This window comes from Aquarana catesbeiana, linkage group LG06 (genome assembly GCF_042186555.1).
Source record: "Aquarana catesbeiana isolate 2022-GZ linkage group LG06, ASM4218655v1, whole genome shotgun sequence".
NCBI lineage: Eukaryota > Metazoa > Chordata > Amphibia > Anura > Ranidae > Aquarana > Aquarana catesbeiana.
The window spans coordinates 117,391,328-117,412,367 of NC_133329.1; the positions used below are offsets into that span (position 1 = coordinate 117,391,328).

Below are 21,040 nucleotides of genomic sequence, written 5' to 3' on the forward strand. Positions count from 1 at the left end.
AGGGAAGTGTTCAGATGGCACTCCGCAGGCCATGGGTTGGTTGGGCGTACCACTCTACCCACACATCACACTCCAGGGGAGTTTCTGTATTAATAGCTAAATCAGTACATTTTGAACTATGCGAGCTAATTACCGACCAGAATGGCCGATATGTATTTATTCATGCCAAAGTATATGGAGAGCCCTTGCTTATAATGGCTTTTTATATACCACCTCCATTTAATGTATCCATGGTCAAGGAAGGTATATCATATATGACTCGTCATCCAAACATAGCAGCGGTCTGGCTAGGGGATTTTAATGCTACTATGAACCTGGCTCTAGATAGGCTACAGTTGACAGCAACAACCCCCGATGCTCCCACTGAGACTAAATTCTATAAGTTTATCTCCGCCTTCCATCTGATAGATACATGGAGACATAAATTCCCACTGGTTAAGTCATATTCATGTTTCTCGTCATCTCGGGGCTCTATGTCCCGTATAGACTTTATACTTATTTCCCGCAGATTGACCCCAAGATTATCAGAGGTAATGTTTTGTCCTAGAGTACTGTCGGACCATAGTCCTTATTGGATTACATTAAGTATTCCAGTGGCAAAACCACCACGAACATGGCGTCTGAATCCATTCTGACTATCTCTTCTACCAGAAGATGATGAGCTCATAGACAAATGGAAATTGTATTTTATTGAAAATGATGAGTCAGCATCACCACCTGCAGTCTGGGACTCATTTAAACTATTCGCTAGGCATACATTGATAACGGCGATTAATAAAATCAAGATGGACTCTTCTGGTGCCCTCGGTAAGGCGCTGGAGGACTTGTCCTTTGCAGAAAGAGAGTATGCCAACACCCCGACAGCAGTAACAGTAGACCAACTTAAACTACAGACTAGAATGGTTAATCAGCTACAGTACCAGAAAGCCAAACAAAAAATGTTTTTTTCTAAGCAGAAAATGTTTGAACATGGGGAAAAGGCAGGTAAATTACTTGCATACCTGGTCCACCATGAGGATAGGCCCCCAGTGGTCATCACACTGCATGGCCCTGGAGGACAAAAAGTCACAGACCCACCTACAGTAACCTCAATGTTTAGAGACTTCTTCGCAGATCTATACACAACGACAGCCCCCACTGAGACCCATCATATGTCTCTTTTTCTTACAAAAGTGTCCTTCCCACAGCTAACAGAAGAACAAGTGGAACTGTTGGAAGCACCACTTACGTTAGATGAAATATCAACTGCCATGGCTAGCTTCGCTAGGTCCAAATCCCCTGGTTCAGATGGACTTCCAATAGAGTTCTACTCCCAATTCAGCGAAATACTAACCCCTAAACTATTAAAATTGTATAATTACCTATTTGAAACTGGGACCTTACCTCCATCTATGACAGAGGCTACAATAGTCCTCATCCCTAAACCCGGCAAGGATCTGGGGTTCCCGGAATCTTATCGGCCGATATCACTCCTACAGGTGGATATCAAAATACTTGCCAAAGTTCTATCGATTAGGCTCAATCAGGTAATATTAACATTAATACACGCAGACCAGGCTGGTTTTATGCCTGGACGTAATACCTCGTTTAATCTCAGGAAACTTTATATGAACCTACAAGCTACACACGAGGAAGTTGGTACACGGGTTGTTGTGACCTTAGACACAGCGAAAGCCTTCGACTCGGTAGAGTGGAGGTATCTCTGGAGATGCTTGGAGGGATATGGATTTGGCCCAAAATTTATTAAATGGGTCCAACTTCTATACCAGGCACCCAGGGCCAGAGTGGTGGCCAATGGATGGTCGTCTCAGCTATTTGATCTCAGTAGAGGCACGAGACAGGGCTGCCCCCTATCCCCACTACTATATGCCCTGGCGGCAGAACCACTGGCCATGTCCATCCGAGCAAATCCAGAGATCAGGGGACTTAGGATGGGCTCTCTGACTGAAAAGATTAGCATGTATGCAGATGACACACTATTGTACCTGGCAGACTCGGGCCCATCACTATGCAATGCACTTCACACGATAGAACAATTTGGAATATTTTCAGGTCTAAAAATTAATTGGGATAAATCCCAAATTCTGCCAATTGATAGTTTCCCACCCTCAGAATCCCAAACCAGGCTCCCACTGCAGAGAGTAGATGTCATTAAATACTTGGGGATTTATATAACCAGATCCCCTACAGACTACATATCTCTGAATATAACCCCTCTTACTTCCCTAGTTAAAAATAAAATACGGGTTTGGTCCAAATTACCATTAGGAGTCTGGGGATGTATAAATTTAATTAAAATGATTCTACTACCCAAAATACTTTATGTCTTATGGCAAACCCCAGTTTATTTACCCTTAAAACATTTTAAATCTCTAGAGTCCCTTTTAAAGACATTAGTGTGGGGTAATAATAGGCATAAATTGGCATGGCAAGCCCTCAAAAATCCGACCGATCTGGGCGGCACTGCTCTACCCGATTTTATTCTATACTACATTGCAGCACAGCTATCACAGCTTTTTCACCTAGACAAAACCGACAGCGAGAGATTTCTTACGCTCATATGTCCTAAATGGGCGCAGTACACCAAAGACCCAATATATGCAATAGCGGCAGACAAGGGAGGGATGGAACTAGGAGACAGAAGACACACCATACTATACCACTACAGGAAAATATGGAATTTAGCGGCCTCTAGACTTGACATCTCACAGTTTAACGATTATACGCCGTTATGGCATAACAAAAACCTTCAAGAGTTTAATAAAATACAGGACACATCTATATGGTCCACACAGGGAATATTCTACCTGCATCATATATTAAAAGATGGGCAACTTAAAACCTTCGACTTACTTAAAGAAGAATTTACAATTCAGGACCAGATGTTCTATAGATTCTTACAAATCCGTCACGCAATACAAGCACAATTCCCTGACTCCTGCCCTAATCCTGCACCTAATGTACTCATTGCCATAATTAAGGGCACAGATTCTCAAAAATTGATCTAGGCATTTTATAACTTGCTCTTAACCCCTGTAGCTGCTAAAATAGCATATGGCCTTAAACCACGATGGGAGAGGGAGGTGGGATCGGTGGAGGATGAGGAGTGGGGGGAAGCATTGGAAGCATGTAAAACTGTATCCCCTAAACTTTCAGATCGTTTGACGCAGCTTTATATTCTTCATAGAGCATACCTCACACCCCTCAGAGTGGCGAGATACAAACGCACACAAACCACCACATGTCAGATGTGTGGGAGAGAGACAGGTACCTTTTTCCATCTTATATGGGCATGCCCTAAGATAAAAGGCTTCTGGGAACAAATTAGTTTTTTTACACGACACAATGGGTTCACCTCTAGCCCTAGACCCCAAACAGTGCCTCTGGGGTATAGTTCCAGACACAACTGATAAATACACTAAAAACTTTTTACACGAAACACTCTTTGCAGCAAGAAAGGTTATAGCTAAAAAGTGGATGAGACAAGAGACCCCCAAAATTGTGGAATGGAAGGTGGAGATAAATAATAACCTACCATACAAGAAATGTATATATATCAATAGAGGTTGCCCAGCAAAGTACAACAAGATCTGGGATAGATGGCTTCAGGAATCTTCTACCTGTGTCTAGTATGTTTGTATGACCGTAAAGAGATAAAATAGATATAAGTATGGATGGACAGTATTAACAACCAAATATGTACACCTTGAATGACAAGATAAGCCAGATATGATTGAATCTAATGATATTTGTTTTTATTTCAAAGATAATAATTGTAATACTGCTATAGTGTAAACATGACAACGTAACCTTTTCCTTTTTTTTTTCTTTCTGTATGCACTAAATATTCAATAAAACCTTGTTTGATATAAAAAAAAAAAAACTGGGGCCATCAACATCTGGCTAATAAATTATAATGGGTAAGAAGAACAAGGCAATCCAACTCCCATAAGCAGTAGAGAAAATTACCACTAACTGAAGCCATCAAAGTCAGAGATTTCCCACAACACATCTGTCTGTTACATTTAGTGCCTTTACAGCCATCAATGGATTTTAATAGAGTGTTTATTTAGTGGTATTGGAGGTTTGACGCCACAATTCTCCTACCTGGAACCATCAATGAAGCAGTAGGTCACTGTGATGACAAAAATGAAAGCAGTTGATATAAACGTCCAATCTCATTCATTAGCAGGATCCTTGGGGATTGACTGCTAAAGAGTATTGTGAAGTAGCTCCTGGCATATGGTCTGATCAAGGTGTATTTCCCTAGTGAACTGATGACGAGCATATTTTCCTACTTTTTACTCTACTGTGAGACATAAAGAGCTAATTTCTGAAAGCATTAGGCCATAGATGGTTCGAATGTCACCTGGCTCAGTAGTGACCAGTTGAAAATAGAACCATCTGTGGGCAGGCTGATTGTACCCAAGCCAATCTGATTGTCTCACACCATCTATGACCTCCCTAAATGTCCCCATAGACAATAGATGACAGTCTCCTGGTCTGTTTTTTTTTTTTTAAAGACTGAATTGGGTGTTGATCTAATGTATGTAAGGCAGCTCACAAAAAAACGAAATCCTGACATTTTGTACTCTATACATGCCTTTATGAACCGTATACTTATAAGATGTACCAATGTCCCATATGTCTTTATTTCTTCTTCCCAAAGTTATCTGTACTGTTATGTTTTCTAATTTTATACCCAATAAAAAAAGAACCTAAATCCTTATGGAGAACTATATGATTGAGCAGGTTTGAAAACCTTTTGACTAGGAAACAAACTGGCCCAGAAGATATTCTGAGGTGGTTGGATGGTGCCTGGCTATTCTTTAAAACGTATGTTTAATCAGATTTTCTTCCCTGCCTTCCAGCCCCAATCAAGCAGCTAATGAAATTGTTTTTATCATTCAAACCTCATTTTAGAGCCAGAGACATCATCAATGTCTCTTTTTGCTTCTCTATGCAATGCAGCTAGATCATAGCTGGTGGGAGAGACCTGCAGGGTGCAGTACATAGCTTCCTGTAAGCACCACAGCAATCTTTGTCTGTTCTCCATTTATGAGCCAGTTGATGCAAGCAGTTAGTTGACAACTGGGAAGAAGTATGTACAGTTGTGCTCATAAGTTTACATACCCTGGCAAAATGTATGATTTCTTGGCCATTTTTTATAGAATATGAATGATAACACAAAAACATTTCTTTCACTCATGGTTAGTGTTTGGCTGCAGCCATTTATTATCAAGCAACTGTGTTTACTCTTTTTAAATCATAATGGCGACAGAAACTACCCAAATGACCCTGATCAAAAGTTTACATACCCTGGTGATTTTGGCCTGATAACATGCACACAAGTTGACACAGAGGGGTTTGAATGGCTATTAAAGGTAACCATCCTCACCTGTGATCTGTTTGCTTGTAATTAGTGTGTATGTATAATGAGTCAATGAGTTTCTGGACTCCTGACAGACCCTTGCATCTTTCATCCAGTGCTGCACTGACGTTTCTGAATTCTGAGTCATGGGGAAAGCAAAAGAATTGTAAAAATTGTGTGGCTGTTTCAAGATAAGGAGGCACTTGAAGAAAGATGGACTGCATGGTCGAGTTGCCAGAAAAAAGCCATTACTACGCAAATGCCACAAAGTATCCTGCTTACAATATGCCAAACAGCACAGAGACAAGTCTCAAACCTTCTGGCACAAAGTCATTTGAAGTGATGAGACCAGAATTTAGCTTTTTGGCCACAACCATAAACATTACATTTGGAGAGGAGTAAACAAGGCCTATGATGAAAGGTACACCATTCCTACTGTGAAACACGGAGGTGGATCGCTGATGTTTTGGGGATATGTGAGCTACAAAGGCACAGGAAATTTGGTCAAAATTGATGGCAAGATGAATGCAGTATGTTATCAAAAAAATACTGGAGGAACATATGCATTCATCAGTCAGGAAGCTGTGTATGGAACGTACTTGGACATTCCAACATGACAATGATTAGGGATGAGCCGAACACCCCCCGGTTCGGTTCGCACCAGAACCTGTGAACGGACCAAAAATTTGCACGAACGTTAGAACCCCATTGACGTCTATGGGACTCGAACATTCAAAATCAAAAGTGCTCATTTTAAAGGCTAATTTGCATGGTATTGTCCTAAAAAGGGTTTGGGGACCCGGGTCCTGCCCCAGGGGACATGTATCAATGCAAAAAAAAATTTTTAAAACGGCCATTTTTTCGGGAGCAGTGATTTTAATGATGCTTAAAGTTAAAAAAAAAAAAAAAGTGAAATATTCCTTTAAATATCGTACCTGGGGGTGTCTATAGAATGCCTGTAAAGTGACACGTGTTTCCCGTGCTTAGAACAGTCTCTACACAAAATGTCATTTTTAAAGGAAAAAAAGTCATTTAAAACTGCTTGCGGGTTTAATGTAATGTTGGGTCCTGGCAATATGGATGAAAAATCAGTGAGACAAATGGCATGGGTACCCCCCAGTCCATTACCAGGTCCTTTGGGTCTTGTATGGATATTAAGGGGAACCCCGCACCCAAATTAAAAAAGGAAACAGCAGTATACAGGCTCTGTACTCTGAACAGCAGGTTTGTTGTTAAGTAGAATCTGTTTGTAATTTTGAACTGGTACATTTTTAACGTGTTTAGCTCCAGTCAAAAAATCTATTTTAAGCTTTCTGGAAAACCTAGGGAAGGGTTATCACCCCTGTGACATTTGTTTTGCTGTCTGTGTTCCTCTTCAGAAGATTTCACCTCACTTTTTGTCCCAATGACAAATGTTTTTTGAAAATTTGTTTTTTTTTGTGAAACAAGGATTGGTGATAAAGCATCAGTGGAAAGGAGAAAAGTTTTTCCCATATTAACTCTTACAGGAGAGAATTTCCCTTCCTAGGGGTAGATTTCATCTCACTTCCTGTTGTCTCCTTCTGTTTGCAAGTTGGAGTCATTTGTAAGTTGGATGTTTGAAAGTAGGGGCCTGCCCTATATACTCTGCAGAAATTTGGGCCTTAGGTGTTGTTGTGGCCACAACACTGTAAGCCCTCACAGGGCCCTGCTGTGAAATATTAGATCAAGAATTGTAATTACATGCCCAACAGGGGCAGAAAAATTGGGCCTTTGGTGGTGGTGGTGGTGCTGGTGCCACAACACTGTAAGTCCTCACTCGCTCTTGGTGGGCGCAGAAACGGGCCCTGCTGAGAAATATTAGATCAAGAATTGTAATTACATGCCCCTGTTGAACAGGGGCTGAAAAATTGGGCCTTAGGCACTGGTGCTGGTGCCTCAACACTGCAACCCCTCACAGATACTCTAGTTGGAACGCAGGAACGAGCCCTGCTGCAAAGTATTGCATCAAAAATTGTAATTACACGCCCCTGTTAGACAGGGGCTGAAAAATTGGGCCTTAAGCACTGGTGCTGGTGCCACAACACTGCAACCCCTCACAGATACTCTAGTTGGAATGCAGGAACGAGCCCTGCTGCAAAGTATTGCATGAAAAATTGTAATTACACGCCCTTGTTAAACAGGGGCTGAAAAATTGGGCCTTAGGCACTGGTGGCGGTGCCCAGAACCAAAAATGTTCTTACAAGCTATCAGCATGATCATTGAGGAGGAAGAGGATAATTACTCAGGATAGTCACTCAGCATCAGCATAGACAGTCTTTGAAGGGATCTGAGACTTCAAAAAAAATTATTCGGTTACATCAGCATCAGGTGCTTGGTAGCTGGTGGTGATCCAAGACCGATTCATTTTTATGAAGGTCAGTCGATCGACCGAGTCGGTGGACAGACGCACCCTGTGATCGGTTACAAAGCCTCCAGCAGCACTGAATGTGTGTTCCAAAAGAACGCTAGAGGCAGGACAGGCCAGTAGCTCAATTGCATACTGTCCAAGCTCTGGCCAGTGATCCATCCTCAAGACCCAGTAACCCAGAGGATTTTCGGTGGGAAAGGTGTCCAAGTCAGATCTTGCCCCTAGGTATTCCTGCACCATGTAAAACAGACGCTGGCGATGGTTGCTGGAACCAATCATACCTTGGGGCTGCGGACTAAAAAATTGTCTGAACGCATTGGTCAGACGGCCACCTTCTCCACCGCTCCTTCTTTGACTGACCGAAGCCTCAGCAACACGTTGTCCAGAAACAGGAGTTTGTAACCTCCCAGTCTCTGGGAACACGTTGCACAGACCTTTCTGCAAGGCCTCCCAAAGATGTTTCATCCTCTGCTCCCTCTGCGATGGCAAGATAAGGTCCGCAACCTTACATTTGTAACGTGGATCAAGGAGGGTTGCCAGCCAGTATTGGTCCTTCTCCTTGATACCTCGAATAAGAGGATCCTTACGCAGGCTTTGCAGGATCAGGGAGGCCATGCAGCGTAGGTTTGCTGAGGCATTCGGTCCAGACATCTGCTGAGGAAGTCCCCGCCCACTGGGACGCAACGCGTCTAGAACGTGACGTCGTGACGTCATCCGCGGCTACTGCGCATGCTCTACTGCTCACACACTGCACTGTGTGTCCATGTTCGTTCCCTGGCACTTGAGAAGTGCTTGCTATGTAAGTCTGATTTTATTCGTTTTATAATAAATTGTTGCATACGGAGAGCACTATGTCTGTCCCTTTTGTGATTTCATGCTAATGATACCCACCTGCCACCTGATCACCCGGAGGAGTCCCTTGTTATAAAGATCTCCTGCTACCTGCTGTTTGTATGATTGCCTGATTACCTTTAGGACCAGGTGAGAGGCCACTCGATTCATGGTGAAGGGTTCCAGTATCAGTCACAATTGTTTGCTGTTATCATCACACTCCTGGTGGATTTATGCCAGCTTATTTGGACATTTATTATTGGACATTTCTTTTTGCTCCCTGTGTTAATATATTTTTCTTTATGGTCATTTATTGATTTAGCGCTGCACCTTTTTTATTTATTTTTCTGGAGGGATTTGATCGTTTACCCTGGTGTTCAGCTGCTTCAGTTATTTTCATTTTTGTGTCATATGTGCGCTGATATATTTTTTTATATTTTAAATTCGGTCCAGAGTCCTCTGGGTCACTAAGGACGACATGGTCCGCAGCCACCTCCTCCCAGCCACATACAAGTCCATGTGTTTCTTGGGACTGATCCCTTAAAGACTGCTGCTGATGCTGAGTGCCAGGCTCCACCTCCATACTGACACAATCTTCCTCCTCGTCCTCTTCCTTTGTGATCGGCGGGCACGCAAGAACACTGTCTGCATAAAGGGGGCCTTGAGAGCTAAGGAAGTCCTCCTCTTCCTGCCACTGTTCTGCCTCAAGTGCCCTGTCCATTATTCCACGCAGCGTGTGCTCCAACAGGTGGACAAGGGGGACAGTGTCACTGATGCATGCACTGTCACTGCTCACCATCCTCGTGGCCTCCTCAAATGGTGACAGGACAGTGCATGCATACCTAATCATGGCCCACTGGCGTGGGGAAAAAAAAAACAAGCTCCCCTGACCCTGTCCTGGTGCCATAGTCGCACAGGTACTCATTGATGGCCCTCTGCTGCATGTGCAGCCGCTGCAGCATGGCCAATATTGAGTTCCACCTGGTGGGCATGTCACAGATTAAGCGGTTCTTGGACAGGTTAAACTACTTTTGGAGGTCTGCCAGCCGAGCACTGGCATTATATGACCGGCGGAAATGCACACAGACTTTCCTGGCCTGCCTCAGGACATCCTGTAAGCCCGGGTACCTGCCCAAGAACCGCTGCACCAACAAGTTAAGGACGTGAGCCAAACAGGGCACATGGGTCATTTGTCCCTGTCGGAGGGTAGAGAGGAGGTTGGTGCCATTGTCGCAAACCACCATTCCTGCCTTAATTTGGCATGGCGTCAACCACCTCTGAACCTGCCCCTGCAGAGCTGACAGAACCTCTGCCCCAGTGTGGCTCCTGTCCCCCAAGCACACCAGCTCAAGCACCGCATGGCATCTTTTGGCCTGCATACTTGCGTAGCCCCTTGAACGGCTACGGAGCAACGCTGGTTCCGAGGACAAAGCACAGGAAGAGGCCATGGAGGAAGAAGAAGAGGAGGGGGTGGAGGAGAGAGGTGTGTCACAATCATTAGTAGTGACATTTTGGAGGCGTGGACATTGCCTTCCGCATGCCGGGAGAGACCCGTAATCGCCTTCCGTGAGAAAAAGTGGCGTTTGGGTACCTGCCACTGAGGAACCGCACATTCCACAAACTCACGAAAGGGGGCAGAGTCTACCAACTAAAAAAGGCAGCAGTTGAAGTGCTAGCAATTTTGTCAAACTAGCATTCAACCGCTGGGCATGTGGATGGCTGGGAGCAAACTTCTTTCGGCGGTGCAGCAGCTGGGGCAGGGAAATTTGCCTGGCACAATCTGACGTCGGTGTACCGAAAGCAGATTGCCCACAAGTACTTGGCTGTGACACACCTAATTCTACACCTTCATTCCTCTCAGTGCAGGTCTCAGAGAGGACTGAAGGTATAGTGGGGTTGGAGATCTCAGCTGATGAGGAGCAAGGAGAGGTCCTCTTTGTTCTTTGGTGTGGGTCTTTTAGATACGCTTGCCAACGAACTGCATGGCAGGTCAACATATGTCTGGTCAAGCATGTGGTGCCCAAGCGGGAGATGTTTTGGCCACGGGAGATACGCTCGAGACATATGTTGTAAATAGCAGCGGTGCGATCTGATGCACTCGTCTCAAAAAAGGCCCACACCAAAGAACTTTTGGAATAACGCACAGAGACAGCAGCTCCCTGCACATGCGGAGCTTTGGGGTATGATGCAGTCAGTGTGCTGCCCTTAGGGTGGCCCCTGGAGGACATCCTGCCTCGTTGGTGATGTGCCTCCTCCTCCTCCTCCTCCTCTCTCCTATCAGGCACCCATGTTGAGTCAGTGACCTCATCATCCCCTCCCTCCTCATCACTGGAGCAAACCTGGCAGTATGCTGCAGCAGGAGGAGTATGACTGCCAGATTGCTGTCCTTCTTGGGCACCCCCTCTGTCCATGCTCACGTTACTGCCTTCATCTAGCTCAGTATCATCATCAGAGCCTTCTAAACGCTTGGCATACTCCTAGAGCATATACCCAACACTGTGGTCAAACAGTTCGAGGGACTCCTCAGGAGGACATGGTGGGGCTAGGGAAGGAGTCACTGATGCCATTGAGCCGAGGGAAGAGGCCGCGTTGGCAGCTGCTTTGCCAGACAAAGTACCCTGAGCATGGGTGAGAGAGGATGAGGAGGATGAGGACGGCTTGGTCATCCACTCGACCAAGTCTTCCGCATGTTGCGGCTCAACACGGCCAGCTGCCGAAAAAAAGGCCAAGCATGTCCCACGGCCACGTGATGATGAGGATGCACCGTCTCCACGACCAGCAATGTTGCCTCTACACACAGAGCCTGCTTCCCCTCTTTTATTGGCTTGTGACTGTCTGCCTCTTCTTGTTGGCCTTCCAGACATACTAATGGCCTGTAGCTGCACTAAGCTGGGATATATATATATATATATATATATATATGGATGGATATATATGGATATATATATATACTGATACTGCAGCTAGCAAAATCAACTGCCTGCCTGTAGTATGAGAACACCACCAACCTTCTACAGGTAGCTTTAGCTGAACACTGTGCAGAGCTCGCAAAAAAACTAACTTGTAGCTTATTTAGCTGCCTGCGGTAATAATAGGATCAGGAAAACACCACCAACCTTCTACAGGTAGCTTTAGCTGAACACTGTGCACAGCTCGCAAAAAAATAACTTGTAGCTTATTTAGCTGCCTGCGGTAGTGATAGGATCAGGAAAACACCACCAACCTTCTACAGGTAGCTTTAGCTGAACACTGTGCAGAGCTCGCACTACACTAACTTGTAGTTTTAGCTGAACACTGTGCAGAGCTTGCAAAAAAATAACTTGTAGCTTATTTAGCTGCCTGTGGTAGTGATAGGATCAGGAAAACACCACCAACCTTCTACAGGTAGCTTTAGCTGAACACTGTGCAGAGCTCGCAAAAAACTAACTTGTAGTTTTAACTGAACACTGTGAGGAGGACGCACTACACTAACTTGTAGCTTTAGCTGAACACGGTGCAGAGGTCGCACTACACTAACTTGTAATTTTAGCTGAACACTGTGAGGAGGACACACTACACTAACTTGTAGCTTTAGTTGAACACTATGAGGAGGACGCACTACCCTAACTTGTAGCTTTAGCTGAACACGGTGCAGAGGTCACACTAAACTACTGTGTAGCTTTAGCTGAACACTGTTCAGAGGACGCACTACACTAACTTGTAGCTTTAGCTGAACACTGTGCAGAGGTCGCACTACACTAACTTGTAGTTTTAGCTGAACACTGTGAGGAGTACGCACCACACTAACTTGTAGCTTTAGCTGAACACTGTGCAGAGGTCACACTACACTAACTTGTAGCTTTAGCTGAACACTGTGAGGAGGACGCACTACCCTAACTTGTAGCTTTAGCTGAACACTGTGCAGAGGTCACACTAAACTAACTTGTAGCTTTAGCTGAACACTGTGAGGAGGACGCACTACACTAACTGTAAATAGTCTAGCTGCCTGACTGTGGTACTAATAGGATCAAAAGAACACCAGCAATTTTCTTCAGGTAGCTGTAAATACTGTAACAAGACAAGCCTGCCTGTCAGTAGGAAGATAACAGGAACGGATCTAGCTAAACTGAATACAGTGTATATATATATATATATATATATATATATATATATATATATATATATATATATACACACAACATCTGGGATGCATATATATACACAATACACTGTAAGTGCAGCTAACTCTATGACTGTCCTGCCTAATCTAGCTAACTCAAATGAAATGACACTGTCTCTCTCTCTCTCTAAGCACGCCGGAACACACTGCACAGGGCCGCTGTGCAGGCTGTTTAATCGATCGAACAGACGATGTTCGAGTTGAACATGGGTTCGACTCGAACGCGAAGCTCATCCCTAACAATGATCCAAAACACAAGTCCAAGTCGACCTTTCATAGGCTACAGCAGAATAAAGTGAAGGTTCTGGAGTGGCCACCTCGAGTGAAAGAAAAGTTTTTGTGTTATCATTCATATTCTCTGAAAAATGGCCAAGAAATTATGAATTCTGCCAGGGTATGTAAACTTTTGAGCACAACTGTAAATATGCCATGATAGGTGGAGTTCAATCGCAGAAGTGGGTGTGCCTAGGCACACTGCATTTGCATTCATGGTGCCCTAGGTAAAACCCACATGGGATACTGAGACTCCCTGATTGAAAGAACGTTAGGACGGAAAATGTACGCTTAAATCAGATGGTGGGGAGCTGAAATATTGCCTCCTTATCACTAGTCAAACACCTTTAAAAAAGATTAGAGGGTGGATCGCTTTTTAGAGGAGCAGCAGTGCCTGCTGCACTTGTGAAAGAGCCCTTAATGTATGGTAGAACGCAATGTCATGCGTTGTCATTGATTTTTCGCGGCACACCGACATGCATGCGCAGACAAAATAATCAAATTTTCCTATTAAGGAACACATGCTTTGCAGAGTGCTGAAAAAAAATGAGGCCGTGTGAATTGTTGGAATGAAAGATAAGAAACACAACTAAAGCATAGGGAAGGATAGCAGAAATGCCTTTTTCCATAGCACTGAGACGCTCCTCTGATCTGCAGGGTTCACTCTCATTAGCAAATGGAGGGACTTAGACTGCAAAGAAGCCGACTGTGAGCTGACAGCGGATTTTCTACACATGACTGCTTTAGAGTCAGGAAAGTGGAGGAAGCGTTCAGCAGTTCACAGGTGTTCTATTTCCGTGACAGATTAGAAAAATGTTCCTCCCTTACTGTCAGGAACTTCATTTCCAGCCCATTACAATGTATGAGCTTCATTCTTGCTGAGGTCATCGTTTACAGCATATACTGTATTAGTAGGGGAATGCAATAAAAGCTCACAGAGCCTAATAATAGTATTCAGAAAGTACTTTTCCTTCTTATAGAACACACCTTTTTGCAGAATCTGTATATGACAACGAAAAGCAAATCTGTATATATTTTTAAAAAGCAAACCCACTCTTTAATTGCCCTTGGAACCGTCCTAAAAAATAAAAAAAAAAAAAAAAACTAGAAACGGAGGAGGAGGAATAGAGAGAGATACACACGCGAGACAGATCAAAAAGTAGCACTTGGGAGTCGGGACCTGTTGAAAAAGAGCTAGCACACATTCTTGATCCAAATGTAGCATTTATATAATCATAACTCCCCAACTGTCCCTGATTTGGAGGGACTGTCCCTGATTTGGAACAATGTCCCTCCGTCCCTCATTCCTCCTCATTCGTCCCTCATTCTGGTCTGATCTATATAGTTGTATATAAAATGCACTTTTTATCTATCAAAAAGTGTTTTCCAGCATTAAACCTTTCATCTGATTTCTAAATTGCTGCATTTGTAAATTCCAAAAGCCAATATAAAGGAATAGTAGTGGTAAAAAAAGTACTTGTGGGTTTAACCAATCTTGCTTTTTTTGTACAACTCTCCTTTAAGTGGGTGTGCCAGGGGGTGTGTCCTATGCCTGCATACTTTTGCTGATAGGTGTCCCTCATTCCCATCTCAAAAAGTTGGGAGGTATGTTTAATGCATGTCAGGATAAAAAAAAGTGACATCAATGCTAGGAAAGTTTTATCCACTTCTGGCCTTAGTCAACCAAAATGGTCCTACTGCATGTCATATGGATGTGCCGAACTCAGGGGAGGGTGAGGAGAACCTAATACAAAATTATCTAGCACTGAAAGGTCTTTTTGAAACATTTATAGGTTAAAGTGGTTGTAAACTCTGTTACATCACTTGTACCTACAAGTAAGCCTATAATAAGGCCTGTAGGTACTGTAAATATTTCCTAAACTTGCAGGTTATACTTTAAAGATGAAGTTTATTCTGCTCATGATTTTTCCATCCCTGGTCCCTCCTTTCCGCTCTCATCTTTGTGCTATTGAAATTGTTAAATAAAACCCTTTTGTTTTCATTACTGTATTTAGACCCAGTGACATCATCACTGGATCTTTGTGCTTCTCTATGCAATATAGGCAGATCATGGCTGGTGGGAGGGGCTAGCAGGGTGATGTAATAGCTCCCTGAAAACATCAAAGCACCCCGCTCAGTACTCCTTCCAAGACCACAGGCCTGATGCAAGCAGTTGGCTGGCTCAGGAGGATCTCTGCCAATATAACAAATTCTGAGATGGGTAGATTTTAGTCTGTAGGAGTGAGTTTGCCTAAGAAGACTTAAAGAACATGTTACCCCAACATTTCATATTCCTGATATGTGCCTGCCATGAAAGTATCCTGTTCTCTTTGCAATGCTTCCTTTATGTAAACTCCTTGGTGTTCATGCCAGTCCCTCTGCTTACCTTTAGAAAACTGACCACACTAAGCAAGAGAGCACACTGTGGTCAGTTCTATTTATGCTGGGAACACAGCCTGCACTCCTCCAATGATCAGACTTGCTGACACGCCCCCCCCCCCCCCCCCACAGCCATTCACTGGGACGTTCAGTGTGCTGCTGTGTCTCCTCCCTGAGCTCCTTATGTTGCTGTGAGTGGAAATTATGTGATCACTTATAAAAAAGGGAAAAAGTTATCTTTTTTATATCTATGCACAAATGTTTTCCCTTCTATCTCTATTATAATCTGAATGGGTTGTTGTACAAGGTGAGGGTATACATTTACATTCAGACTGCTCTAGAACAGGGGTCTCCAAACTACGGCCCTCCAGTTGTTCAGGGACTACAATTCCTAGTCATGTCTGTGAATGTCAGGATTTTACAATGCCTCACAGGATGTGTAGTTCTGCAACAGCTGGAGGGCCGTAGTTTGGAGATCCCTGCTCTAGATAATGCCCACATGTGACGCAAAGCCCCTATGGGTTTTTTCAGACAGATAGAAAGCCTACCGCCCTCTGAAAAGTGATCCGCAGTGGATTGCTCTTCAGGAGACGGTATAGCAATGACTGACAGGCATTCAGGGGGTACTACTGCTGCCTCCTGAAGCCTGTTTTCTTTGTTCTTCACTTTTTAATTGGTGGCTGGCAGGACTGAGCCACAACTGCAGCCCAAACCTTTGGTTCGTGGTTGCAGTGCGGACCCTGTAATTTCAATGGGTAAGTTTCACATGCAGTGCCACCTCTCAAACTCCTGCAGCTCAAGTAAAAATTGTAGGGAGTGATTGCAGCAGTCACATACATACATGTAATGTTATGGCTAGAGGTGGTAGAACCAAGGCTCAACTGCCTTTTTTTTACTGCCCCCCCCCCCCCCCCCCCGGTTGGAATAAGTCAATTTACTGAAATCCAATTAATGAAAGGGGTGGACCAGAGACAGTAAGGCTAGGGAGAAGGACCGAGATAATGCTTGATGTCCTCACCAGCCAGAAAATTAGGCAAGCTCTAGCTCATGCGTTGCACTTTGTAATGCACACTGTGAGAAGCTTGCAGTGTGTAGTAAAATCAGAGTAATGAGAGAAGCCAGTACAACTATACAGAACCAAAGGTAAGGATGGAGTTAAAAAACATTATAAGCTAAAAAAAGCATTTGTGGGAACTGTCCATGGCTTGGACATCTCTGATTATACTTTGTTTATTGTTGTCATTATAGTTTGAAGCATCGTGTCCACAGGGGATCTGTCCTGGATGGAGCGTAATTATAAAGGGCGAGAGAGACTTCGGTGGAAAGAAGTAAGATAATGAACTGATTAGCATTTGGAACATAATGATGTTTACAGTAGAGAAGCTACTGAGGGGATTTCCAGTTTGAAGAGAAACCCCACATTTGTCTGTAATTGACGTACATCAGTTCCCTCACACCTCCAGAGCAATAAAGGGCAACTACCAGAAATCAAACCTATTCTCCTTTGCCCTTTATCTAAGTAGAAATGTGTACTCAGCATTTGCTAACTATGAACTAATTATGTTTCCACTTCCTATTATATTTTAATCCTATAAGTAAAGGGAAACTGTAATGAAAAACAAAAACCTAAATGGCGTATCAAGTCCAAATATTTCCACATTTCCCCACCTTGGAGAGCCAAAGCTGCTGCATGTAGCCTCCTACAGAAATCCATTACAACTACACTATATTACCAAAAGTATTGGGGCCTCTGCCTTTACATGCACATGAACTTTAATGGCACCCAAGTCTTATGCCGCGTACAAGCGGTCAGACTTTTCGCCTACAAAAGTCCGACGGACGCCGACGGACTAAAGCCGGCTGACAATCCGATCGTGTGTGGGCTTCCCCGGACTTTCAGCGGACTTTTCCAGCCGCAAATCTGACGGACTTTAGATTTGAAACATGCTTCAAATCTTTACGTCGCAACTACACCGGACCCAGAAATCCGCTCGTCTGTGTGCTAGTCCGACGGACAAAAACCCACGCTAGGGCAGCTATTGGCTACTGGCTATCAACTTCCTTATTTTAGTCCGGTGTACGTCATCACGTACGAATTAGTCGGACTTTTGTGTGATCGTATGTAGGCAAGTCCGTTCGTTAGAAAGTCTGCCGCAAGTCCGCCGCAAGTCCGCCAAAAGTCCGTCGAAAGTCTGTCGGACTTTTGTAGCCGAAAAGTCCGACCGTGTGTACGCGGCATTAGACTGGATTCACACCTATACAGTTTTAGTGCTTTTTGCATTTTGCAGATTTGCACTGCAGTCCATTTAACATGGTTTCCCATGGAACACGTTCTGTAGTGCAAATCAGCAAAATGCAAAAAGCACTAAAAATGCATAGGTGTTAATCCAGCCTTAGTCCATCAGGTTCAATATTGAGTTGGCCCACCTTTATAGCTATAACAACTTCAACTCTTCTGGGAAGGCTGTTCACAATGTTTAGGAGTGTGTCTATGGGAATGTTCGACTATTCTTCCAGAAGAACGTTTGTGAGGTCAGGCACGAAAAGGCCTGGCTCACAGTTCTAATTCATACCAAAGGTATTCTGTCAGGTTGAGGTCAGGACTCTGTGCAGGCCAGTCAATTGTCCACCCCAAACTCGCTTATCCATTTCTTTATGGACCTTGCTTTGTGCTTTGTGCACTGGTCATATTGGAACAGGAAGGGGCCATCCCCAAGCTGTTCTCACAAAGTTGGAAGCATGAAATTGTCCAAAATGTCTTGGTATGCTGACGCCTTAAGAGTTCCCACTGGAACTTCGAGGCCAAGGCAAACCACTGAAAAACAACCCCACACCATAACGCTCCCCTCCACCAAATAATTTGGGCCAGTGCACAAAGCAAGGTCCATAAAGACATGAATGAGTGAGTTTGGGGTGGAGGAACTTGACTGGGCTGCAAAGAGTCCTGACCTCAACCCGATAGAACATCTTTGGGATGAATTAGAGTGGAAACTGTGAGCCAGGCCTTCTCATCCACATAAGTGCCTGACCTCACAAATGCTCTTCTGGAAGAATGGTCACACATTCCCATGGACACACTCCTAAACCTTGTGGACAGCCTTCCCAGAAGAGTTAAAACTGTTATAGTTGCAAAGGGTGGGCCAACTCAATATTGAACCCTACGGGATGACTGGGATGCAATGTGTACTGTGGTGTAATTTCCCCCTTCACGTGTCACTTTCTTTCTGAAGGGATACATGCAGTAGGAGGTTGGACCTTGTGATCTTCTAGCTGATGGAAGCTGGGAGTGGGTTTATAACAATTTATTTTAGCTTATATTTACACCAGATGTGGTGGAACTGCGTTGGACGGCTATTCCAGCGCAGTCCCACTGCATGGACAAGGCAAAATGCCTTGTCTCCTATGTGCCGGTTCACACCACTGTGTTGCAATGGTGTGTGGGCACAGTGCTCAGTGCAGCACAGTGTGTGGCAATCCACTGCCTCACACCTCACAGCCATCAATTGAACTTTATAAGATGTCTGTGTGACATCTCAATAAAGTTTGTTTAAAAAAAAAAGGAAACAGTGCGATCCACCGATCTCAGCGCTTCATCACTGCACTGAGCTCAGTCGGATCGCACTGCACACCAGCTGTTGGGCTCTAATGTGAACCAGTCCTTAAGGCATGGACAGTACAGCACAGCCACAGCCCTGTATTGTGCTTATAGCTGTGCATAGTGTTGGGCAAACATTTCGGCCCGAGCATGATTTCGGGCCTTACATTGGCTGTTCGTCCCGTTTGGGGAACACCCAAATTTGCAGGGTCTTCAGCAGGTGTTTGCCCAACCAAACGCCCTGCAATGCACTGTGTGCTGCACGGTGCATTCTGCCAAGAGAAAACAAATGCTCCTGCGCTCAAGAGGTTGCTGCGGGCAAACTCAAGAAGTAGGAGGAAGATTCTTCACAAACCACACCACTGCATCGATTGTGCTCCCACTCTCAACAGGTCAGGGAGAACCCAGGAGAAATTCTAAAAAAACAAGGACAGAGGGCGCACCAGCCTTGCGCATTACCTTTGCAACAAAAGATTATTTTTATTGAATAAAATACAGTTGTGCAATTCATGATTTCTTGGCCATTTTTCAGAGAATATGAACAATAATACAATCATTTCTTTCACTCATGGTTAGTGTTTGGCTGAAGCCATTTTTTATCAATCAACTGTGTATACTTCATGCACACAAGTTGACACAAAGGGGTTTGAATGGCTATTAAAGGTAACCATCCTCACCTGTGATCTGTTTGCTTGTAATTAGTGTGTATAAAAGGGTCAAGGAGTTTCTGGACTCCTGACAGACCCTTGCATCTTTCATCCAGTGCTGTACTGACGTTTCTGGATTCTGAGTCATGGGGAAAGCAAAAGAATTGTCAAAGGATCTGCAGGAAAAGGTAGTTGAACTGTATAAAACAGGAAAGGGATATAAAAAGATATCCAAGGAATTGAGAATGCCAATCAGCAGTGTTCAAACTATAATCAAGAAGTGGAAAATTAGGTGTTCTGTTGAAACCAATCCACAGTCAGGTAGACCAACCAAAATTTCAGTCACAACTACCAGGAAAATTGTTCGGGATGCAAAGAAAAACCCACAAATAACTTCAGGTGAAATACAGGACTCTCTGAAAACATGGTGTGGCTGTTTCAAGATGCACAATAAGGAGGCACTTGAAGAAAGATGGGCTACATGGTCGAGTCGCCAGAAGAAAGCCATTACTATGCAAATGCCAACAAGTATCCTGCTTACAATATGCCAAACAGCACAGATACAAGACTCAAACCTTCTGGCACAAAGTCATTTGGAGTGATGAGACCAAAATTGAGCTTTTTAGCCACAACCATAAACACTACATTTGGAGAGTCAACAAGGCCTATGGTGAAAGGTACACCATTCCTACTGTGAAACACAGAGGTGGATCACTGGTGTTTTGGGGATTTGTGAGCTACAAAGGCACAGGAAATTTGGTCAAAATTGATAGCAACATGAATGCAGTATGTTATCAAAAAATACTGGAGGAACATTTGCATTCATCAGCCAGGAACTTGCGCATGGGAAGTACTTGGACATTCCAACATGACAATGATCCAAAACACAAGACCAAGTGTCGACCTGTCATTGGCTACAGCAGAATAAAGTGAAGGTTCTGGAGTGGCCATCTCAGTTTGCTGACCTCAATATCATTGAGCCACTCTGGGGAGATCTCAAACGTGCAGTTCATGCAAGACAGCCCAAGAATTTACAGGAACTGGAGGCTTTTTGCCCAGAGGAATGGGCCGCTTTACCATCTGAGAAGATAAAGAGCCTCATCCACAAATACCACAAAAGACTTCAAGTTGTCATTGATGTTAAAGGGGGCAATACACGGTATTAAGAACTGGGGTCTGTAAACTTTTGATCAGGGTCATTTGGGTACTTTCTGTTGTGATTATGATTTTAAAAGAGTAAACACAGTTGATAATAAATGGCTTCAGCCAAACACTAACCATGAGTGAAAGAAAAGTTTTTGTGTTATCATTCATATTTTCTGAAAAATGGCCAAGAAATCATAAATTCTGCCAGGGTATTCTGGCTGGCTCTGAGGAAGAGGGGTCACCCTCGAAA

The 21,040-nt window shown here is 44.0% G+C and overlaps 1 protein-coding gene across 1 annotated transcript in view; it reads left to right on the forward strand.

Annotated features, from left to right (window-relative positions):
- GRIFIN (galectin-related inter-fiber protein) overlaps window positions 1-21,040 on the forward strand; it is a 41,156-nt gene that overhangs the window by 11,555 nt on the left and 8,561 nt on the right. Inside the window, exon 2 of the mRNA XM_073636716.1 lies at window positions 16,651-16,730. Coding sequence (XP_073492817.1) covers window positions 16,651-16,730 — 80 coding nt within the window. The remainder of the gene's footprint in view (window positions 1-16,650; window positions 16,731-21,040) is intronic.